The 25446-nt window shown below is 43.4% G+C and overlaps 1 protein-coding gene across 6 annotated transcripts; it reads right to left on the bottom strand.

Moving 5' to 3' along the window:
* Window positions 1-347: 347 nt before the first annotated feature.
* On the bottom strand, window positions 348-25082 carry OVGP1 (oviductal glycoprotein 1). Of its 6 annotated transcripts, none has more exons than XM_008963015.5 (10): window positions 13059-25082; window positions 12434-12638; window positions 11381-11503; window positions 9541-9706; window positions 8925-9049; window positions 7563-7671; window positions 7274-7459; window positions 5605-5721; window positions 2310-2445; window positions 348-1331 (listed from the first exon to the last, which is right to left on the bottom strand). In XM_008963015.5, the coding sequence occupies exons 2-10, from the start codon at window positions 12511-12513 to the stop codon at window positions 496-498; spliced, it is 1878 nt and encodes a 625-aa protein (XP_008961263.4). In that variant the 5' UTR covers window positions 12514-12638; window positions 13059-25082; the 3' UTR covers window positions 348-495. The 6 variants fall into 6 exon arrangements, with proteins under 6 accessions (XP_008961263.4, XP_008961264.4, XP_034789407.3 ...); XM_008963016.5 differs by having other exon boundaries at window positions 11381-11437; XM_034933516.3 differs by lacking the exon at window positions 13059-25082 and having other exon boundaries at window positions 11381-12331; window positions 12434-12563.
* Between the last annotated feature and the right edge of the window lie 364 nt (window positions 25083-25446).

Here is a 25446-nt window from a genome sequence, read left to right as displayed (position 1 = left end):
AACACTTCTTGAGGAGAGAATAGATGGGGTTGTTTTTTCAGGGAAAACAAGGATTTTACCAAGGAGAGAATATAATTGGAAGACTCAACTTCCCCCTCCCCATGTCAGCTCCCCTTGAGGATGGTGGAAACTGTTCTCGAAGAGATTCTGGCTCCAACCAACAGTGAAGTGAGCAGTTGCTCACAGCAAAGAAGGAAGCACATAATCCACACAAGATAGCACCATTGTAGACTAGACACAAACTCCCTCTTTCCAAAAATAGCAGTGGGGAAAATGACCTTGAAAGGAAGAAGCTGACAACTGAGTTGCAGAGTTCAATTCAAGAAAAGAATCTCAGAGAACTCGGTGGGTTCTTGTGTTTACAGTTTATTTAATGGAAAAGAGATTGGCCTATTGTGGTTTTGATGCCTGCTTTGCCCCGGGATGAGAAGGCTTCCAACATGTCACTTAGAAGAAAAGACAAGGGTTTTCCCTGGTTTCTGACACCAGAGGGGCTTAGGCTTCTTGATCCACAGCAGAGTTTTCTGGGATTTCTTTTTTTAGAGAAAGAGGACTTGTTTGAGGGGTTACTGAGTTGACAGAGGAATGGTTTCCATAGATGGGAACAAAGCGGTTGTCAAAAGCTAGAGGAGTGTGTTCCGGGAGCTGGATGACAGGGCTGGAGGGCAGCATCATCCTGTTTTCAGCTTCCATCTGAAGACCCAAGTTACCCATCCTGGGGTGAGTGCCCACCTCAGAAGTCAAATTCTCCCCTCTTAAAGGCATAGTCTGCCCTTCAGGGGTGACTGATATGTTTCTGGAGGGGACAGTCACCTTTTCACGGGCCACAGCCTTCCTTCTAGGGGCCACTGTATTCTGTCTAAGGGTCTCAGTCTGAAAATGGACAGGGGTCATAGTCGTTCCTCCAGGGCTCACAGACTGATGACTCACAGGGGTCACAGACTGATAACCCACAGAGGTCAGGGTCTTCTGTCTAGTGGTCACAGATTGATGACCCACAGGGGTCAGGGCCTTCTCTCCAGGGGTCATGGACTGATGACCCACAGAAGTCATGGTCGTTGCCCCAGTGATCTCAGTCTTCTCTCCTAGAGCTACAGTGTGCTTTCCAAGGGATACAGTTTCCTTTGTAGGGGTCACAGTTGTACCTCTAGGGGTTATAGTCATATTTTCACACTTTCCGTGGATCTCAGTGACCCCAGCCTCTCCTCCTGGGGGCAAAATCTTACTATCAGTGGTCCATGCCGTGGTCACAGCCAGCCTTTCAGGGTCAGTGCTTGAAGAATTCACAGCAGATGACAGCCAAAATTGTGGTAAAGAAGTTGAACTGAACTCTAGAGAAAATCAACAGAAAAGAATGAGATTCCTACCACTTCATTCTCATCCTATTAATTACTGGCAGAACTAGAACCAATCCAGCGCTGAAGTACCTGCTCCAAAAATTCAGAAGTGTAAGATTTCATACTATACCTACTTGAGGACATAGATGAAATCCCACCACATAGAAGCCTTGCTCCAGACCCCGCCATGTTCACAGGTCCCAGACACCCACAGGCACTCAGTGGATTTGCTACATTTTCCATGAATGACCTCAGAAAGGAGCCCACCCATTCCTTGTGCTTAAGCCCTCACTTTGACATCTCTGATTGCATCATCAGCAAAACCTTGCCTCGAGGCCTAATTCTAAATAATTACTTGATGAATGCTCAAGGAGAAGCTTCTTATGTCTCTATGTTGTAGGAGGCACCAGGAACAAAGCCAGAGGCAAGGAGGCTAGAGACAGCATGCTGTGAACAATGGGACTGGGGCCCACCTAAAGACTTGACCTGACTGGGCTCCAGTCGCATTACCCATAAAATGAAGATTATAAACCATCCGTAAGGATGCTTCACCTCTTGCATGCTAGCTTCCATTTCCTAATTGCCAGGGTAGCCGCTACTATCAAAAAGAGATATCAAAAGAAACCTAATTCCCTCAGCCCTTGCCCATGAGAGTAAGAGAAAGAGAGAAATAAATAACATATATTGAGTGCTAACTATGAGAATTTTCATTCCATAGCTCACTTAGTTCTTAAAATAATGTCATGAGTATACAGATTATTCCCATTTTAAATAGAACAAAGGAAGCTCAAAGAGGTTAAATAAGGGCCAAGTATCCCAACAAAGACTGGAAAACATATTGGCCTGGCAAAGCTTTTTCTCTCCCCTCAATGTCATGTTGCCTCACCAAGGCATTTAGATCTAGCAGAAGGGACTCACCCAGTGCCTGGTTATGCAACTTCCAGCCCCAGCTTCTAGGTCACAGCTACTTACCAGCCCGCACCAGGATATCATTCAATACGTAGACAAGGGGGAAAGGGCCAGTGCCACAGAACGTGCCCCTGACGTCATCCATGTCCAATGTCCACACCATGGCCCCCCCAAAATGCTCTCGCCTTATAAACCATGCCTGTAAAAGTAACAGTCAGTCAACCTGCTGTACTTGTCAGTCTCTAGACTGGGTACAATGGCAAAAAACTGAAGATAGTCCCTCAGGAAGCAATGTAGCTGGGTGGTTAGGAGTGTAGCCAGCATTTGAATCTAGCTTTTACTGTTTATTAGCTATGGGATCCTGAAGAAGTTATGTAACCCTTATGTGTCTTAACTGCCTCATTTGTGAAAAAAAAAAAAAAAAAAAGAGGATAATAACATGTCCAACATGTTTAGACCCAAAAGATTCTTACATGCACATACTACATACGATATGGATGAAGCGTGAAGACACTATGCTAAGTGAAATAAGCCAGGCACAAAATAAGAAACACTGTATGACTCCATTTATGTGTGGTACCTAGAGTAGTCAAATTCACAGAAACAGAAAATGGAATGGTGGTTGCCAGGGGATGTGGGAAGGAGGAAGGGGAAGTTACTGTTTAATGGGCACAGGGTTTCCATTCGAGAAGATGAAAAAGTTCTGGAGATGGATGGTGGTGATAATTGCACAACAACATGAATGTATTTAATGCAACTGAATTTCAGACTTTAAAATGGTTAAAATGGTAAATCTTATGTTTTATGTTACATAGGAATGCTACATAAGTTTTCCTAAAGAGTTCCCATGCATAAGATATTTGGATCAATACCTGGCACATAGTGAATCTTCAATAAAAGTTAGCTACTAACCCTCTGGGTTCCCCACCTCACTAATCACCATTATTACCCTATTAAACTGTAGATATTGCTCTACTGTTTAAAATTCATTTCCTTATCTCACAGTGATGCTATAAAATACAGTAGAGCACAAAATATTATATTCTTCTCACAGATGAGAAAATAAAGGCTTTCATCCACACTTTTTAAAACCTCCACTACAACTAAACGGCAGAGCTTAGATTCAAGTCCAGGTTTTATTATTACCTTGCCAGCGCTCTCTGTCAAGTCTGATGGAAAAGACAGAATCTATCAGGTCCAAATAGCTGTGTGCCTTAGCCAAGTCAAATGGCTCCTTTCAGGAGTTGACTTTCCCCAAATGTAAAATAAGAGGAAGGAGGAATCCAATCATTAAGTCTGAAACTGTGAAGTTTCTGAGACTTTTATGCTACTTACAAGCTAACAAATTAGTCTGCCAGTTTTGTGTGTATACACACACACACACATGCACACACACACACACATACTCACATACCCCAACACCCCAGACCTCTGGATCAGAGGACAGAATATTTATTACTCACAGAAAAAAAAACAAAGCAAAATAGCCAGAATAGCACTTTGAGTCAGTTTCCATGTCCCAAGGACAATGTGATGAAGGTCAGATGTTCAATTCACCTGCATATGCAGTGGGGTCTGCGCTACAGAGAAGAACTCTGAAATTATGAGACTCAGAGCTTATATAGAATGGTTGACATATGTGGCCCTCCTCCCTTCCAGAGAGAGGAGAGAACCTGGAATGTAAACAAGTCCTCCCTGGGAAGGGGACTTTCACAATCATTGAAGGTAAGCAAATGGCTCTGGGGGAAAGAGGAAAGCAGCTCTCTATTTTTAGTAAAGCTTGTCTGCTTCCTTTGCCCAGAATCCTCAAACTGTGCAGGAACTCTGAGAAATCCAGGGTATAATTATCTCCCAACAATAATCCCCAAGGTCTCTTTTAGCTCTGATATTCTATGTCAAAATCCCTTAACCATCCCCAACCTGGCTTCATGTCCCCTCACCTAGTTCTGCAAGTTACAGTAACTGCACCTCAAAGCAAGACCACCCTCTGCTGCTCATCCCAGGGCCTCCCCCAACACAAGGGATCAATCCCCTCTCTGATGTCCTATGGGTCATAGACTTAACTCCATCCAACTGGGTAAATCCATTGAGTCCTTAATCTTTCCTGTTTGTGTCTTCCCATTCCCAAACCACAGAGCAAGATCCCAGAGGGGAGAAGCCATGCTCTTTTATCTCTCTCCTCCCCAGCAGGCCCCACCCAGTGTTAACGCACAGAGGAGCTACGCAGTGAATCTTCATGAGTGCCTTCCTCTCTGGTGCTTCCCACACAAACTTCCCCCAAAAAACAGCCAACACCTGCCATTTCTGCATCACCGTTAACAGGAGAACTGTGAATTCTCTCTATTTAAGTCTCAATATCCAAGCAGTTGCCACATTCCGAGAATTTCTCACCTTTAAACTGCTGCTCCTTCCAACTACCCTAGTCCAGACCCTCATTATCTCATGCTTGGACACCTCTGTGTCCACGCCCAGAGCTCCCAAAATGCCAACTTAGCATTTGGAAGGATCATATATGGAGGCATTCTAAAATAGTTTCCAAAGTTTTTCTAAGACCTACTGAATATTGAGGAGTGGAACCATGATTTCTACATGTATCCAGTCTCTCAGGTGATTCCAAAACAGAGGCAGGTTTAGGAACTACTGGAGCATGTCAGTTCTCTTTTAGTTCACTATAAAAACCTGCCAGATTCAACTTCATAAAATACCACTTACATGAAGGGAGGGTGGTGGTCATAGTTTGGCTCTAAAAGTTTGAAAATTAAAGGTCATCCACCTGTAGAAACCTGATTTTGCCTTAAAATGTCCACAGGATGAAGACTGAACACCTTTACCAGCATTCAAGTCCCTTTATAAAAAGCCTCTGCTTCACCCAAATTCTTCTTTGGATCTGCTATAAGCTTTCTACACCACTGAGCCTTTCCCCAATGTCATAATCTTCTCCTACTCCTGCTCACCTCCCTCAGGAAGCCCTCCCAGACTTCCTCATTTCTGCTACGTGTCAGTAATATTTACAGAGCACTTACCATGATCTACTTTGTGTTGGTATTTATCTGCTATGAAATTAGCTGGTCCAAATGGAAAGGAAGAGACCAAAAACATCATCGAAAAGCTGTAAGAACTGAGAGAACTATTTATTCCCTCAGAACCTAGATTCTTTCTCTTCAGAATAGAGACTTGGAACAGATGGGATTATAAAGCCGCAGTTAGAACTAAAATGTAGGCATGCCTGAAACCCCTGGTCTAATCATCCTCACCTTTCACCCTCCACCCAATACACATACATGCATTGTACAAATAAGGGCCCCATGGAAGCCGGTAGGAAACCATGTGCTGGAACACGAAAGAGCCAGGGTCTCACCTTGTAACTGAAGCTGATGGCATTGTCATAGCCAACCCACTCTTTCCCCTTGTTGGCATACGGGACATACTGATAATCAATCCAGTGCTTCTTCGCTCCCCAGACAAAGGAACAAATCTGCCAAGAGGACCACCAGGTTAGTTCTGGGAAGTGCCATGGAGATAAGCACCAGGAGACAGTTGTTCCTTGCCCAAGGATAAAGAATCCAAGAATCCCTAACCAGCGAATGAGAAGAAGGTAAACCAAAGAGAGAATGGAGAGGCCACTCACAAATGAGTTCCTCTCTATTTTGAATAAATTCCTACTGTTACCCGTTCCTCCCTCTACTGTCCATGATGGAAAAAAGGGAACCAAAGAGTGGATGACATCCTTAAGAAACCAAGCCAGGGGTATAATGCCAGTACCAAAATAGTAAGAGTAACATACATGATCCTTGACCAAATCTGTATCTCATTCAAAGTGTTTTCATAAACAAGTCTCTCCTGTTCATTAGATCCCAGCACAGACTGCCCCATATAGGTAGTTCTCAAACTAGCACCTGAACTTCTAGTAGATTTAAAGTTCTTGAAGGCAGGGAGAACTACGTTGCTACAAATAATTAAGCATTTGCGTGTCCACTGGGTGCCCAGCATTGTGCTAAAAACCATATGCTGCAAAAAAGTAGAGGTACGCAAGCTGTGCTGCAGAAGTTAATGTCTAAGCCATTCCTTTTTTCCTTTGGTGCTTCAAAGGGTCTGTCTATCAAAGCTTCTTTGCCCTTCAAGAACATTGTTTCAACTATGCCAGCACTCATAAAAATGCTTCATTGGGTTAGCAGAAAAACACCCTCATCCATCCAGTGCAGAGCAGAGATTGGAGAGACTTGCAGCACCTCCACTACTGCCTAAAGTACTCACCCTGTCCCTCTGTACCTGCTGTCCACTACCTAGGAAGTCCTTCCCGTCTAGTCATTCCTGTCCATCAGGATTTTCCTGTGCTTCAAACTCTGCTCAAACTCTACCTGCTCCATAAGACCTTTCCAGGTCACTACAGCCACACACTTATGTGGCTCGTATTGCCACCTCTGGTGGTTACATGCCCTTGGAAACATGTCTCTTTCCGCCACCCAATAGCAAGCTTGGTTGAGATGAAGGTGAAGAGGGTAGAGCTGGAGTGGAGAGAAAGAACCTGTAGTAGATAATGTCTTGGAATTGCTTCAAAATCATCTAGTAGTAGGGAGGGAGGGAGTCAGCAGAGATGAGACAAAATTGGCCATGAATTATTAATGATTGAAGCTGAGTGAGTAGTATGTGGGGGAGGTACAGAGGCTATACTATTCTTTTAATTTTGCATATGTTTGAAATTATATATATTGCAAATATTAATGATTTTTATTTAGGCCATACAGAAAGTCAGGGTTTACCTGTATAGCATATAAGATCATTTTTGGGGTGCAATGAAACCCTTCCATCCAGATTCCACCAAGTCCTTCGTCCCTTACAAAGGACTCAAATAACTTATCCCATAGAAAAAGAAAATATCGCAGAGAGTGGGTTTCTCTTGTACTAATAGACCACCTCTTTGCCCTGTCTACAGCTCTCACCCTTGCCATTGCCCCTTGTCCTGGCCTTTGCTCCAGCTGGGGGTGGGAGAGTCCCAACTGCTAGACAGAGACTGATATTCCCATCACCTCAAAATAAGCCAAGAAGCCTTCTTGCTTGGTGTACTTCCCTGGAGATGCTGGTCCGATCGCTCTGGCCTGCAACCCATTCTTAGAGGCTTTGAGGAGGCGAAAGGTACGTCCATAGGTGGGGATCCCCATGATGAGCTTCTCTGAGGGTGCCCCAAGCTTTCTCCAATAATTCATAGCATATGCCTGCAGGTAAGAAGAATCCAGACTCCTCCTTGTTACTAAGAGCCAATGGCCTGAGCTCAGGGGGGCAGATGTCTGGACCACCTGAGATCTTTCCTTTCCTTACCGAAGATTTGGGGTCTTCAGGCAGAGAGAAGAGGGGGCTGTTATGTCCTGTGAACCTTTCCCAACTTCCATGTAAGTCATAAGACAAGACATTGATGAAATCCAGGAGTCTGTAAGGGGCAGGAGGAAGAGATATAAAGACTGGGCTAGCCAGATTTTCAAGTCAGAGCATCACAGCACTGTCTAGCTAACTAGCTAGACATTGGTCACCAGAGCTTCCCTGCTCCTTCTGCCTGTGGGGCCTGCCCAGGCTGTGCTATCCACCTGCCACTGGAACAAACAGCTGGTTAGGAACAGCTGTATATGAGGAGCTATGCATCCTGAGAGTACCTGTGGAGGTAGGCAGGAGTTAGATGAGAGAAAATACACTCAGGCCTGATATAAATGCTAACAGGCATCTGCACAAATGGTCATGAGTAAAAGCAGTCTGTTCCATAGCTTGTCTTTCTACAATTCCAGGAGCCATCGAAACCCACCTCCTGTAGAAAGCGTTCATCATTACCAGGTCACAGGGATAAGGGTTTACACTGATTATCTAATTTAATTTTAATCTGGCTAATTCCCTAAGTAGTGTAACTATCTCCATTTTAAAGTTGAAGAAATTGAAACTCAGATAGGTTAACTAATTTGCCTAATGTTGCCCAGTTGGGTGAAGGCAGGACTCTCTCAATCCTGTCTGGCTAAAAGATCAACACTAACACACTCCATGTCCCCTGTGTCTCTCACCCTCCTCCCACATTGAAACAATTCTCTAGCACACTCATACACAGGAACATCCCATTTCTATTTTGGTCTGCATCTGCCTCAGTTTCCTCTTCTGTAAATACTTGATTCTCAAAATTCTAGAAAATATACCTAGAGATGACATGTCCAAAAAGATTTATGTGCTGCTCTTTGTCTAGCTTTTTAACTTTTGCATGAAGAACTGCTCTGAATACTGGATGTGACTGGGCATTCCTATTTTTGTTTTTGTGACAGTGATTATTAATTCATCTGTCTCTGATGCCAGCATCCGCTGCATAGTGTATGTCTACAGATATACTCTGGGTAGAAAGAGGACAGGCCCCTGGGAATCTCTCCTCATGAGACCCAGCAATAGGCTGTGCAGAAGACTCTACCCGTGCTAACGTTGTTGTGGGCAGATATTACATCACCTCCCTCTGAGGTCTAAAGAAACCCTCAGGGTATAATGGAACTAGCCCTTCTCCCCACCCATGCTCCTCAGTCCAGCCCCAAACTTGCACTGACATCAGGGCAGGCACACGGTGAGCTCAAAAACAGTGCTTGGGAAGCTCTGGGGTTCTGAGCTCAAGACACCTGCTTCTCACCAATGTCCTGCCCCACCAAAGCAATATCCACTCACCTTCCTAGAAAGCGCACATCATAGGATGTTTGGATGATGTGTGGGACCCCAGAAACAGCAGCAGACAGCAGCAGCCTCGGGCGCATGGTGAGCAGTGCCTCCTTCCGGAAGGCAAACAGGAGCTCCTAAGAGGAAAGACAGAAAGACACAGAGAACTGGACAAACAGAGAGGCGGGGCCTGGGGGGAGTGTCATCTAGGAAGCATTTACTGAGCTCCTGAGCCAGGCTCTGGGACACGAAGGTGAGTTGGACATGGGCCATGCCACAGGCTCCTGAGACAGGCAGATGAGGGCTGATGTGGTAAATGATTTAATCAATTGAGGGGTGGCAAGCAGGCTCAGAAGCACAGAATTCAGACAGACACTGCCTGAGGGAGTGCAGAGAGCTGCAGAGAGAAGGCATCCCTTAGGCTGGAGGACTGGAGCAAGCCCCAGGTGCAGCGAAAAGAGCAACCTCAGGGAGTTACAGGTATTACCCTCCAGGGGTTCACAGTAAAAGAACATTCTGTCACCCTCTTCTGCCCCTGGCCCTGGACTTATGCTCTTCTCCTGCCATAAGCCCAGATATATAAAAGTAGAATCATTTCTGGATTCTGGCGCTTCTAGACCAGACTTACTTCAATTAAGAAGAGAAAAGTCCACCGGTCATGCATGGGGCTGCCTCTTAGTCCAGGATATAAGAAGAAAAGGTCAAGACCATCAAAGTCATGTGTCCTCAGAAGGGATATAACTGAAGCAATAAACTTTTCACGGTTGGCAAATGTGGACAACATAGTGGTGAATCTGTAGGGAGACCAGGGGTAAGGCAAAGAACTCTATCCACAGAATCACAACCTCCTACAAGGCCCCTTGCAAGCTTGGTGCCCTGTGGTGGGCCTGGCAGATGTGGCTGGAGAAAAGGAAGGCAGATTTCCAAAACTCTCCCACCTTCTTATATGCCTCTCCCAGAACCAGGAGCTCAATACCCAGGAGTAGGGAATTCAGGCAGCTAAAAGAAGTTGAAAACCATGTACTGCCCCAAGGCCAGATGGCACAGGGAACAGCAGGCACAGAACCAAGCATGCAGCCTGGGGTGTGGAGAAATGGCTCAGTCCAGCTCTGCCCTCAAAACATGGTATGCCCACTGGCAAGGCACCGCCCCTCTCTGTGCTGTCTCCTCATAGGTAACTACTCAATTCCCACAACCTGTCCTAGCACTGACATTTTCTACCTGACTGGATTAGGGGAGAGAACATGAGTCAAGGGCCAGCATGTCCAGAAACATCTATGAGTTAATCTGGGCCTGGGCTGTATAACTTGGCACAAGAGGCCTGTGCTCTGATAACGGGATCCTGATCCTGTGTTCTTCTGTTCGTTTTTTGTTTGATATTTTTCTATTTTACTTGTTTTCTCTTCCGTAGTGATGACACTTTGGAAAAATTCTAACTTATTGGACCTGAACTTTAAGCAACTCTGGGGTAGTCCTGAGATGAGCCATGATTAAAAAATTAACCAGACTCATAAATAGATCTGGGTTCCACGGTCAGTTTCCCACCTCCTTGCTGGGCAATCTCTGAGGAATACCTGTGACAAATTTGGCAAGTTCCTTAATACCTGTGACTTGTGCTTTCTGCTCTACCAATTTTGAATACAACCACTTTGTAAAGCTTCCTCCAAGTGTTCACGGGATAATGCGTGTATAGCCCTAGCCCAGCATCTGGAGCACAGGGAGTGTTCAGAGATGGGAAGAGGTGAATCCTGGGCTGGGCAGAGCTAGTTCTCACCCCTCTGCCCTGAATCTTTCCTCCATCTTGTAAAGTGCATCCTCACACACTCCCAGCCCACCAGGCCTCCCTCTCGTGTATCTCATGCCTTTAAGGCAACAAGGCAAGTACGGCCTCTAACCCAGGCCTCAGCCATGAAATAGGGGAAATGTTTCTTCAGAAAATATGAAGGCAGTTTGTAATCTCCACGTTGTCTCATGGAGATTGAAGTGCTAACAAGAGCAGCTGCTACATACTGAACATGTACTATGTCCCAGCACTAAGCTTAGCATTTTGTTATTTCCTTTCCTCTGTTCCAACCCTTTGAGGTTGATATCCCTGGATCCACTAATAAAGTGAAGAAACCTGTGAGGTTTGGGAGTTATTCTCATCCTGCACCTGATTCCTCCCCTTGGAGACAAAACCCTTGCCTCTTATGAAAGGTTGAGGAAACAATTATGAGTGCCTCATTTTGTCCCTAATTTTCCCCCAGCCTCTTTCTCACCACCTGCTAGAACTTCCTTGTCTCCCCTGACCCACCATGGAGAAGAGGCCGGGATATCCCTTGAGTGCAGGGGTCTAAGATTCATGAGTTGGGGAAGTACTTGTGCTAGCTTTGCTGTCCGCATGGCCAAGCTGCCTTCCCCCTCTGTCTTCACGTCTAACCAGCCTGCTCCACCCTCCCAGGGAGAAGAGAATAACAGCAAAGTCTCACCTTGAGGTGCCAAAGTTCCACCCGCCGATGGACAGTAGTGTTTTCAGCTCTCTGTTCCTATGATGTGAGCGAGAGGGTTGATGAGCTGGGTTCTTCACTCCGGTGGGCAGCTGCTGCCACATTCTTTTATTTTGCTCATTGGAAGAAAACAGGAAACAGGAGAGATGGGAGGTAAGGAAAGGAAAAGGGGGAAGGTGATAGAAGGAGAGAGATGATGAGCACAGGAGAGAGGAGGAAAGACAGAGAGAACAATCAACCCAAGGGCCATCACAGCCCAACAACTCCAAGGCTGCACAAAGTCTGCCAAACTCGCGCATGTCCCCATGATGCTTCCAAAAAAAGAGCAGTCTAAAATGTTTCTCTTTTTCCTATTCAACAAATATTTATTGAGCAATGTCTATGTGCCATTTACTGCTTTAGGCACTTTAGAACAAAGAACAACACAGATAAGCTCCCCACTTTCAGGGAGTTTATAATCTAGTGGCATAGAACTTTTACTCTGCCCATCTATAACCATTAATGCAGTAACAAGCCTTCCCTTGGGCACAGAGAGATCCCAGGAGTTCTGGAGAGAGGAAAATGTAAGCAAACACTTACTGAGCACCAACCCTGTGTGAGACACTGACCTAGCCACTGGGGATACAACAACACAGCAGACACTGCCCCTTCCCTGGAGTAGCTCACCGGTAACAAACGGTAATAAAAACATGAGCATTTGTTGAGCATTTGGGATGTGTAGGCCCACTTTAACAGCATTAATAACTAAAATCCTCACAACTAGGTTCAAAGGCTGAGTTGGGTTTTGCCAGGCAGAGAAGAGAGAGAAGCACATTCCAGGCAGAGACAACAGCAACTACAAAAGTAAGGAGGCAGGAAAGAGCTCAAGGTGTCTGTGACAAGGAGTTCTCAAGTTGGGGGTGCTCTGGACCCCTATTTGAGAGGAAGCTAGGACTGGAAGAAATAGAAGAAAGTTGAAGAGTAACAGGAGAAATAGACTGTTATCTTATACCTGTGAAATCTGAAATACAACCCCCACATCCAATATGAACACACCTCTCCTTTAGTTTGTTGAACTCTGGGTAGAGAATTTTCTCATCCTGGAGATCCTTAGCAACAATCTGATTGTTGTTCATTGAGGCAAAGGCAAATATCAGGTGGGTGCAGAGAAAGGGGTCCAGGTCATGGGGCAAGATCGAGGCGGGGCCTGGCCGACTGTGTGCCCAGTTGGTGAAATAACACACGAGTTTATGGGCAGCACCTGGTAAGGGAGAGCACACATTAGTTGGCAGAAACCAAGGGAGGGGATGGAGCTCAGCTTCCAGAAAGCAATGTGAACGCAGCCCAAGAGACCAGGCCACATTTTCATATCCTCTCTCCCTGGCCCTGAAGTACACCTCAGAACTACACTGAGGTTCTATTCCTCCCCCACTGCTGAGGTCTCAGGAAGAAAAGAATGCCTTGTGAAATCCTGGTCAGAACAGATTCTCAAGTCTGGACCAAGGCACACAGTCAGCGACACAAACAGCAGGTGACCAAAAATCCTCTGAGAAACTGTGTTGGATCAATAATCCCTGTCAGAGAAGCCAGGGCAAGGTGGGCTGCAGGGGACACTCAATGTGGAGGACTTCTCAGCCAGAGACTCTCCCTGGCTCTGGAAGGGAAAACACAGTTTCCTTACCATCGTGGTGTTTCAGCACAAGAACCAGCCCTGTGGGAAACAAAGGGAGGAGTCACACAAAGATTCATACCCTCACCAGAGTGGTATGCCACAGCACACCCTCTGATTAGCAAGGGTGCCCACCAACACACCACCTTATGCAGATGCAGACACACAAATGGGGACACACACACCATTCACTCGTTTCCTAGTCTCTAAAGTTGGACCAGTGGAGCTAGATATAAGTTCCTTTTCTTTTTGATAAACATGTGTATATGCTCATGCTTTGCCCAGGGACAACGACAAGTGTTAGAAGTCCCAGAAAAAGCTCGAGGCCAGTGGTTCTGAACCCTGGCTGCAAATTAAGAAGTACTGATATCCTGGCTGGTCATGCAGAGATTCTAACAGAACTGGTCCAAGGTAGAACTCAGGCATTTACAATTTCTAATGGGCCACCAGGTTTGAGAACCACTGCTCTGACCACTTCTCCCTGGGTCCCTCTGACCTCTGACCGTTAACTATGGCCCATCCCATCTCTACCTAATCTAGGCTTCCCTGAGTCTCAGGCTGCTCTCTCAGGCACCAGAGAGATGACGAACTCATAAAGCCTGGCACTTCCTGGACTGAGTGACACTGCTGGGACCTGCCACACTCACCAACCCACAGCAACAGCTTCCACATCTCAATGGTCTGAAAGCTGTGAGGCCAGAGATGGAGCCCTTTATAGGAGCTTCCCTGTGGATAGCGCTGGGACAGCCCAGCTACACATACACACACACACACACACACACACACACACACCCCAGTGCCAGGATCAGTAATTTATGAGAGTCACAGTGACCCCAGAACGACCTGGCCTCCCTCTCCAACAAAGCAACAGCACCAGGTTGGCACTGAATACCAGGAAGAGGGTCTTCCTGGTATTCAGTACCACAGGGACTGAATATGGGGGAGAAACCCCATATGGTAGCAGCAATTCTATTATTAAAAGATTATTGGCTGGGAAGCAGCATGATTTTTAAAAAAAGTTTAAACCATAGCTTTGGATTTAGGCTTTGAATCCAAGGTTTGAATTCAAAGTTTGAATCTCAGTGTCACCACTTAGAAGTTTTATAATCTTGCACAAATTACCTGCCTCTGTGAGGTCAGTTTCCATGCTTGTAAAATGGAGATGACAGCTCAGACTTACCTCATAGAGCTTTATAGAGATCAAAGAGATAATGGGTCAAAAATTGTTAGTTTCGTGCTCGCATATAATAAGGGCTCAGTGAATGGTAGCTATTATTAGGGATGTCAAAAGGGTTGCCCAGCAGAGCAGAGTTCTCAAACTCAAATGACGCTTGCCAGGCAGGTAATGTAAATGGATGGTGTAGATGCAATAAAACAGCTATCTCTATTTTATTAGAAAAGTAACAGTTCATGCCCAATGATGTACATCAACTGACGTGAAGCCTCTTGGTCAGGAGACAACAGAGATCAGTATAAAGAGGGACAGCACTCTGAGCATCTGCTAATGGTTTCCCTGCAGGGAAACAGACCCAGTGTTGCTGGATCCTTCAGTTTCTCAGGAGAAGGCAAAACCTGAATTTTTATGAGTCAACAATATTTGAGTCAGTATATGAGCCAATTGTGAGGATGTGTCATGAACCTCAAGAATATGATGGATACAATTCTGGACATCTAAGAGCCAGTTTTTTAAAAATGCAACAACAGGAGTACGAAAGATAAAAAATATATATATATATATACCGTTTTTATTACCAGACTGCAAGCCAGATGCTTTTATGATTCATCAGTTTTCTTTCTCTGCTACAGAGGGTCTTGGACCCTATGCCCACCTTCACAGAGACTGATGCTGCTCATCTAATCCACATGAACTACCACGAGGTATTAACCAGATGTCAATATAATCCGCAACACAGGGAAATAATGACTAGTGGTCAAATTCATATAACATCTATCCTTCATTTCCAGTATGAAGAAACCAGGAAAGTCATTGTTTTAAATCAGCAGTTTGCTTGGATATGATGGAATAAAAGCAAAAAATTGTATAGAATGTTTGGAGTATTTCACTGAAACTCTGGGAAAGCCTGATGGAATACCCCACCCAACCCAGACTATGTCTCCTTTTCTTCATCCATCTTTGCCTTTCTTTATGTATTCAACAAATTATCACTGAGCATGTGCCATGCCCTGCTCGGCACTTGAAACAGTTTCTGCTTTCAAGGAGCTTATGATTTAGTGAACAGAATGATCATATCCCTAGAGCTAGGGTATGTGTCTCTTTCTTGGAGAAGTAGCATGATGAGTGCAGTGAGGAAAACATGAGTTTTGTTGCCAAAATGATTTCAGATCCGATTCCCACTCTGTACCATCACTGAGGCAACTTGGGTCCCACTTGCATGCTCAATGCCACCATCCATTCCTTGGACTAATATTAACCTGAATTAGGAGATAATTAGGCCTCCTGAGACCAACACTGGATCATGCTTGGCAACAACTTGTACCATTGGTTAGACTACCCCTGGTACGTTTTCTGACTACAACAACCATGCTCTTGTTCCCCCATTCCTAGCCCTTGTGCCCTCATTCTTGTAACTGGGTCTGGTCCCTGCTTTGACTTCTCTTCCTGTTCTACAAACTGCTGGCACCACAGTTGGGTCCTAGGGCCTGGGTCTTCTGACTCTGTCTTGCTAGGTTCCTCATATCCTACAGCCTAAAGGCCTCCTGTCTTTTAAGATCTCTTTGAAAGTGGAACTTTCCTCCACTTCTGAGCCTCCTCCCACAGTATCCCCTGCCCCTCAAGATTTCACATCACTGAGATTGCCCACTAGGCTGTGACCTTCCACCAAAACTCCTAATAGGGGCACTAGCTGCTAATGCTGTACCTAACACAGAAGCCAAATTGGCCTGCCAATTTGAACTTAATTCATCTGCACCCGAGTCATCCTCTGGATTCCTATTCTGCTGCATTGAGCATGGCTAGATCTCAGACCTGACCCCTCTGTGCCTTGCAAAAATGACTGATGATGCTCAGAATGCCAAGATATAACAATGGATGCCCAGGAATGACCTCTGCATAATGCAGGGATGACCGTGCCAAAGAGCTGGCAACTATGCCCCTATATGTTCAGAGATGATGAATAGTAAAATGCTGAATGGGGATTATGTTGAAAATCAGTGTGTCATGTCGCTCTGTGTGTTCTCAATCCTTTTCCTTCAGTTCTTGCTGTCAAAAAAAAAAAAAATTACAACCATTGCTTTTTATTTTTACCCAACCACCCGGATACTTAGACAATATCCCTCCCTAGTGCTTAGCCTGTTCTCATGAAGTTAGAAATGACCATTTGCAAATGTCCTTTACTGAGTAACTGAAGAAATCCCTGCAGCAGTGTGACATCTCTCACATTTTACAACAATTATCAAGATGAAGGCAAGATCAAAGATGTGAAGTGCTTTGGTTTTAACAGAGCATTTGGCCAAATATTTCATGATACCCATGTGAATGAATTAGAGAAGTATGACTTAAACAAAATCAGTTGGTTGAATAATAAAAAAAAATCCAAAGAATATTGACTGCAGATCGCTGTAAACTTGAAGGGAAGACTCTTTTCTAGTCAGTTACCACATCTTTAAAGTGAAGGGAGTGTTCCAATATTTGGTGTAAAAGATGATTTTTGGTTGTGCATGAGGGATTTTTAAAAATATTTAATGTGTTTATTTTAATGTATAGTAGGAAAATGAATATTATCATATAAACCCATACTTTCATGGATCTTATTTAAGTTTAAAAATTGAGGAAATTCAAAAAAGAATATTTGTAATAAAATAGTAAAGGTAGTGCTATTTGTTTAATGTCTTTACAGGTCATATAGCCAATATCGCAATCCTAAATATAAAATCTTGTAACTTAGCAATTTCACTTTTAGAAATGTATCATGCCCAAGTACGCAAAGAAACAATGTTCATTGCAGCTTTATTTGTAACAGCAAAATACTAAAAACAAAACAAAAATCCTAACTGATTAAATGACATCATTAGGAAATGGCTAAAGGTGTTATTGCACATCCATGCAATGGCCTTTTTCCTTTTAAGCCAGTGATTCTCAACTGGGCACAATTTTGCCCAATCTAGCAATGTATGGAGATACTTTGGTTGTCACAACAGTGGAAGAAGGTATGCCATAGCACCTAATGGGTAGAAGCCAGGGATGCTGCTAACCCTCCTTTGATGCACAAGACAGCCCTCCACAATGAAGTATATTCAGTGCAGAGGGTCCTTGACTTATGATGGGATTACATCTCGATAAACCCATTGTAAGTTGAAAATATTAATGTTTATGACAACCCATGGACACAGGGAGGGGAACATCACAAACTGGGGCCTGTCGGCGGGTTGGGGGCAAGGGGAGGGAGAGCATTAGGACAAATACCTAATGCATGTGGGGCTTAAAACCTAGATGACAGGTTGACAGGTGCAGCAAACCACCACGGCACATGTATATCTATGCATCATACCTGCATGTTCTGTACATATATCCCAGAACTTAAAATAAAATAAAAAATATTAATGTTTTCAACTAACCACTATTTTATCAGGATGTAACTCCATCATAAGTCGATGAACAAACTGACAACACTTTTTTTGTTGTTGTTGTTTTGTTTTTGTTTTTGCACTGTTGTAGAGTTGAAAAATCGTAGGTTGAACTATCAGAAGTCACGGACCGCCTGTACTGATAATTTAATAGTAACAAGGGTGAGAGACACTGGTTTAAGCAGAATTGCTTTTTTGTGGTCGTCAGTTCTTATTCTTTTCATTCCAACAGAAGTTTGACAGTGTGCTACTACTTAAACCCTTATAACACTATATTTAAAAATTAAACTGTTTCATCTATTACAAAGCAAGCTTTTTTAGTGAAGGAGTCACGATTGATCCACCTTTGTTGCCCCAGATCCAATGGTTAAATGGTCTGTCTTTGGAATGAATGAGCTGAGAAAAAGCATAGCCAAAGAGGTGGGCACACCCCGGCTTAGAAACAGGCAGATTTGGGTTACTAATTGAGAAACTTTGGACAACATATTTGAAAAGTAGCAATAATGACATTTTCTTGAAAGGTTTAAAAAAATAGAGATTATAAATGTAAACTGTCTGATTCATGGTAGGCACTCATAGCAGTGACTGTTGTTATTGCTGCTAATGGTTATTATCTTTGGAGTAAGATCAATACCTAACAACATTGAACTAATTGCTCAACAGGTTTAACTAATAGATCCTTAAGGTCCTTTCCTACTCTAACATTCTGTGGCATAGTCCTGAAAGCAATTCATTCATTCATTCATTCATTCATTCATTTTTCTAACTTACTCAACAAATACTTATTTTCTACTCTAATGGAGCAAGCAAAAACTAAAATCACAAAAATTTAAAATATAAGTATGTAACTTAGATGTTAGAGACTCTCTGCCCCTCAGTGGTCTGATTACACTCTGCCTATAATCCCAGCCCCACTCCCTGTGTCAGCCCGAAGTGTCCCTGATAATCCAGCAAATTCTCAAGAATTCCTCCTTATGTTCTCTACTTCTGTGCTCCTGCATCCTTGGGTATAGACTGTTTTTCTGCAAAGCTTCCTGGTGCATGACTTAACCTTTTTACTGGCCTCTATAAGAAATCCTTACACATCAAGTTCTTGGTAGTTTTTAGTAAAAACATAGGGGAGAGGGGTGCCTGTGAAGTGTCACATCCCCTAATGCAAAGACTTCACCAACTCCTGGCTCCTCTCAGTTATCCCAGTGTTCTCTCCCATTCCAGAGTCCCTGAAAAACTCCTCCCTTGTTTGCTACAGTTTAGTTCTAACCAGACCCAAAATGCTTGGGCTTTCACTATCTATACCCAAGGCAGATATTAGGGTACTTTCTCTAATAAATCCAAAGAGGAATTCCAATAGCAACTGTTACTATAGTTACTTTTTCCTATTTACTTATATTTTGTATAAGTATGATTAAGAAAACATGCAGGATGTACTGTTTGGGAAGAACATGGTTTAGAAACTTCTTTACCATGGAAGGTATCTGGGCAGGAAAGGGAAACAATCAAAAGGATATTCTAGGAAGATGCTTATAGACAAGTAAAAGAAGGAATGGAGCAGAGACCCACTGGATGGCAGGAAGGGGGCAGGGTGCCAAACCATCTTGAGTTTGTCTTTTCCCACCTTCCCAGTGCTGTGCCTTTGCTCATGATGACTGATTCCCAATTCAAAAAGGTGCAGCTCTATGGTGGCTGTCCTCTGTATGCTGGAGATAATGGTAGGAATAGATGCAAGGGAATCAGTTCCCTGATCAATCAGATACAAGCTAGGCAGTGACCACAATAAACCCCATAAGAAAGAAATGATAGTCATGGGCCAGACGCAGGGCTCACACCTGTAATCCCAGCACTTTGGGAGGACGAGGTGGAAGGACCACTTGAGCCCAGGAGTTCAAGATCAGCCTGAACAACATAGAGAGACCCTCGTCTCTACAAATAGTTTTTTAAAAAATTAGCTGGGTATGTTGGCATGTCTGTGGTCCCAACTATTTGGGAGGCTGAGGTGGGAGAATCACTTGAGCCCAGCAGTTCAAGGCTGCAGTGAGCTGTGATTGTGCCACTGCATTCCAGCCTGGGTGACGGCAAGATTCTGTCTCAAATAAATAAGTTAATTAAACTAAATATAAAGAAATGATAATCATGGTGTTTTGACCTGTAAGAATTTGTAGTGATGACTAATTGATGGTAAGGTCCCAAGAAATGAAATAAATGAGCAGCCTACTAAGGTGCAGCTAGACATACATAGGTGGAAAATTTCTAGGTCTACAAGACAGAAACCGAACCCAGATTACTATAGAAGGGATTCATATTCATAGCTTTTTACCCAGTTCCCAGATCTAAACTAGTTCACAGTCCTGGAGCCACTTAACTATGAGGAAGCTGGGTCCTTCTGAGAAGGGATCCTGCAATGTAGCTATAGGTATGCATTCTGAATCTTCACCCAAGCTTTCCCCAGAGATAGTGTGGGCTGCATGACTTCACACTGGGAAAAAGAAATGCCTAGACTATGCAGGGGCATTAGATACTGTCTCTAAATTTACACTGATTCTCAGAGACTGGAAACACCAATGTGCCTAACATGTCACTGGGGGCTTATAAATTTCAAAGGGTAAATGAAGTCTTGGCCTGAGTCCATCTAAGCAGCATAACCACGGATTTATTATGTGATTCTTCCCAAGTCCCAGAATGTATACTGGGAATAGATATCAGTAACAAGCAGAGTCCTTACGTTATTTCCCTGGCCTCTGGTAGGAGGACTGTTATGGTAGGAAGGGTCAGGCAGAAACCTCTGGAGTTGCATATATGTATGCGTGTGTGTGTTGTGTGTGTGTGTTTTAAACTTTATAGTTTAAAAAAATAGTAAAAAACAAAACAAAACAAAACAACACTACTACGTCCCTAGAGGAATTGCAGAAATAATGCTACCATCAAAAACTTGAGAAATGCAGAGTGATGATTCTTACCACATCATCCCTTAATTCACCCAATTGGCTGGTGTGAAAACCAGACAAATTCTGAAGAATTACAGTTGATAATCAGGTTGTGCTGCCAATCACAACTACAATTCCAGATGTTCTGTTCTTTAATGGAGCAAAATGACATAGCTCCTTGCACTTGACATACAGCTACTGACCTGCTTTATCTTCCATTCCAATCATTAAGAAATTTGGGGAAACTGCACTTGTATGGTAGGGACAAGAGTATACTTTTATTAATACCATCTTGCCCCAGGACTGTGTCAACTCTTCCACTTTTTGTTATAATATAGTCCAAAGGGAACTTCAATTTCTTAGTAGCCCACAAAACATTATATTGGTCCACTGTATTAATGCCACTATGCCTTAAATCAGGGAGAATATATGGTGTCATCTCTCCCAAGGCCAAAATGCATAGCTGCAATTAAGAACCAAGAGGTAGGAACAGAAGTTGCGTTTTTTACTATTATATCTAATAATTCACTTGAAGAGTTTTTGCTGCTTATTCAGTAGTCCTGGCTAAGTAGGCTTGAAGATTCTAGCATTAAATGAGGAATGTTTCACCCAGTACAGTTATGGTCTCAATGAATTAGAAGCTAAGGCTACCTCTTGGCCATCTGGAGCTCCTTAGACCACTGGGGAAAAAAAATGTAAAGAAAGAAGCCATTGCACCAGTTGGGGTAATTGATGCCAATTACCAGGGGGGAATTGAGTTGCTGCTACACAACCAGAGAAAGGAGGACTGTGTTTGCAACTCTGGGGACTCACTGGGACATCTCCACTACTCCCTTGCCCAGTAATTCCCATGACGGAAAGCTGCAGAAACCCAATAAAGAGCAAATCACTAAGAACTCAGACCCCGCACACAGGTTTGGTCATCTCACCAAGGTTCTCAGAGGGCGAGGGGAACCTGGACGAGGGGTTCTCAGAGGGTGAGGGGAACCCAACGTCGAATGGATGGTGGGAAAAGATGGCCATGATACTTAGGCTGTATGACCATTTACGAGTAGGAACTCTAACAGCTATATTTCGTTCCTTGTTTTTCTCTTCTCACTTTTCTACTGCTGCTTTATATGAGGACACTAATGATACCTAATCCTTTAGGGTTAAGATGGAAGCACGAACAAATGGTTATCACCCCTTAATGATAAAATAGTTGATGGGACTCTAGGCATCTCTTGTGTTAAGGACATGAAATTTCACCTATATTAAGGACAAGAGAGGATGATAAGGGGCAAAAAGGTAGACTAAACATATTTTCCAACTGCCCTTCTATTAGTATTTCCCATCTTTCTCCACCTCGCTTGCTGCCCCTGAAAGTCTGTCTGTTTGGACTACATCAAATGGGCTCTGTTGGGTTCAGCCTGACAGAAGAGTAGAGGAAGGGAGGACAGAAATCGGCGTATTCATTCTCCTGGATCACCCCGTGATGTGGCATCAAGGTAACTCTATCTCTTGATAAAAGTCACTGCTGCTCTCAAAGCAGATGCTCTACAAAACTATCTTTTCTTCCAGTTTCAGGTAACCGCTCCCTTCCCTTGCCCTTGGGCACTAGCCCTTTGGTTCTCCTACACCATTTCCAAACCTTTCTAATTAGTCCCCTTATACATAAGCCCTCCGAAACTATATTGTGTACCATTTGCTTGTTGTGATAACTCATTACACGTCTATCAAATAATCACGTTGTATACCTTGAATATACACAATGTTTGTCAATTAATTTTTTCTTTTGAGACTGTTTCACTCCTGTCGCCCAGGCTAGAGTGCAAAGACCCAATCTTGGCTCACTGCAACCTCTGCCTCCCAGGCTCAAGTGATTCTCCTGCCTCTGCCTCCCGCGTAGCTGGAACTACAGGCACACGCAACCAACCGTGCCCGACTTTGGTATTTTTTGTAGAGATGGGGTTTCACCATGTTGCCCAGGCTGATCTCGAATTCCTGAGCTCAAGTGATCTGTCCACCTCGGCCTCCAAAAGTGCTGGGATTACAGGTGTGAGCCACCACACCTGGCCTAATTATTACTTTTTAAATTTAATCTAAATGTTAAGCAGGGACAATTTATCACTTTGATGACTGGGATACGAACCCTTGTTTTCTACGAATCTTTACTTTCGGCTAGCACCTAAACAACTTAATTCCAACCTGTCTCTCTCTCTAGACTAAGTCGCTGAATACAGGAAAACTGTATCTGTCTTGCTCACTACCAAACCACGAAATGCCTAACAGCTTCTGATACACCATAGCTTCTCACTACTGAGTATTTCTGTCTGGTTTCTGACCCATCTGGAATTCTCAAAAGGTAATCTAAGTCAGTGCTTCCCAAACTTTAATATGCATGAGTCATGTAGGAAGCTTTTGAAAATGTAAATTCTGACTCAGTAGATCTGGACATTCTGTATTTCAAGCAAGTTCCAGGATATGCAAATGCTGCCAGTTTATAGAACACATTTTGAGGAACAAGTTAGCATCTTATAAAATTAAGCCAGAACCCCCCTCCAAAAAAACCAAATATTGTATGCTCCCACTTACACGTATGTCTAGAATAGTCAAATTTATAGAAATGAAGATGAATGGTGATTGCCAGGGTCTTGAGGAAGGGGAGTTACTGTTTAATAAGTACAGTTTCAGTTTGGGATGATGAAAAAGTTTTGGAGATGGAAGTGGTGAAAGCTGCACAAAAATGCAAATGAACTTAATGCCACTGAACTGTACACTTAAAAAGTTAAAATGACAAATTTTACATTAAAAAAAAAGACTTTAAAAACTCAAACAAAGCCCAAGTTGATCTTGCTTCAAGGAGTCCGCCACAACAGGTCCAGGGACGGTGGTGCACGCAGAGCCTGTCTTACCTGCCTCCAGGTGCCTAGATCAAAGGGTGCATTAATGCTAACTCTGCCAAGCAAACTGCAGTTGGATAATGGTCTTAAAGGGTCTCATACATCAGTTCTACTCAGAGGATTTCTGAGACAAGCTGCAGAAACTACAGAACATGAAGCTAATTTAGGCTGTATATAAAAAGTGCATTTTCTAATCTAAACAATTTTCATGACTTAGCTGACACTCCAGGTAAGAGTTACTACCAGAATGGAAAATTAGTTTGCAACTGAAATTCCTAATGTTTACAACATGGTGCCTCCCAAAGTGAAATGCTTGACCAGAATCTGGTACCTCATGATCACAGGGACAGGTGAAATATAGCTATATCCACTGAAGGCACTTTCAACCAGTGACACTGGCTGGGCTTTCACCAGAATGTTAAAGGATGTTGTTTGGGAATTAAATTCCTTATTATATTTTGAACTTTGATGGTCCATCCATTACATATTGAAGCTGCAGAACATCATTTGTGAAACAAGGAGTTTCCACAGTAAGTAGAATGCTACTATATTAAATGTTGTACCAGATGATAAAAGATTATGGGATCACTAATTGTGTCACAACTTGTTTTAAGTTGTCTCTACAACTTAAAACAAGAGCTAACCTTTCTTCTCAGATGCTCACAGCTCCCTCAGTTCCCTGGATTGCAGCAGTCCTGTGATCACTCAGTGAGACCAAAACTCCAGAAATGCCTATTTTTGATGGAGAACTAAAAAAGAAAATGTGTTTGGGGTCCCAGAGTTGTCTGCTTACCTTGTTTACTCTTCCAAAACTGTATCATGTGAGCTGCTGATGAAGTTCTTGAGAAATTTCAATTAACTCAAAATTGAGACTACAGCTTACTTATCCTTTTTTGAAACAAAATCAATTTCACAACTGATTCTAATGTGTTCAGTGTGACCATTACTCACGCTGTCCAAATGCAACAAGAATCTGCCTCTTAATAATCAGAGCTCTTTACTTTCAGGTCTAGATGTGGCAAGAAGATTTGGAGCCCTCTGAAGTCCAATCTGATTTTTAAAATCTCCTGTCCTTTCTAACATGCTATCTGGAGGAAACATGGCTGGAGGCCCACAGCAGTTAGAGCTTGGGTGTTTTTGCTGCTGTAATATGATTGTGAACCAGTAAGTAAGGTCCATATAGCTATTTATTAAAGAACCAGACTCCGACTGTCCTGTTGGGAAGGAGAGACACCTTGAAAATTAGCCCAATGTCTGATGCCACCTGAAATCATAGGCAAGGCTTCTTCAGTATTCCTTGTGGTTCTGAGCACCATCCAAGGGGTGAGCCTCATAGCCCTTGGTGGACCAGAGAACAGCCGTGGAAGAGTAGGTTTGATTAGTGGACTTCAGAGTAAGGATGTAGATAGGGAAATGGGTTTACTCTAATGTTTAGACATTTTAACCAATGAAATTAAATGCAAAATATTTGTATATTTTTAAACAAATAGATTGATCTCATTTCAACCTGTCATCAGCTCTGCACTCACTCTACTAGAACTATCCTCAAGTGAAGGACCTAGCAAATCACCCCATATGTGACAGTACCATTTCTAATTATTCTGTGGTCATCTTTTATTTTAAACTATCTTCTTTGTTCATTGCAACATATACATTTACCCAAAATTGTGCTGGTTGTTCTTCCTACTGTATTTGATAAGGTTTATAAATATCTTGGTGGTGGTCACTGATAGATGTGAATTACTCTCATCAGCACAGATCTATCTGAACCAAAACATTTTTTTACAATAAAATATGGTCCTTCAAAAACCATGCTTTCTGGTCGGGCACAGTGGCTCATGCCTGTAATCTCAGCACTTTGGGAGGCCAAGGCGGGCAGATCACCTGAGGTCAGGAGTTCGAGACCAGCCTGGCTAACAGGGTGAAACCCTGTCTCTACTAAACACACAAAAATTAGCTGGGCATGGTGGTGGGCGCCTGTAATCCCAGCTACTCAAGAGGCTGAGACAGGAG

This window comes from Pan paniscus, chromosome 1 (genome assembly GCF_029289425.2).
Source record: "Pan paniscus chromosome 1, NHGRI_mPanPan1-v2.0_pri, whole genome shotgun sequence".
NCBI lineage: Eukaryota > Metazoa > Chordata > Mammalia > Primates > Hominidae > Pan > Pan paniscus.
Note: the sequence above shows the minus strand (reverse complement) of the source record. Positions and strands in the feature narration are given on the sequence as shown.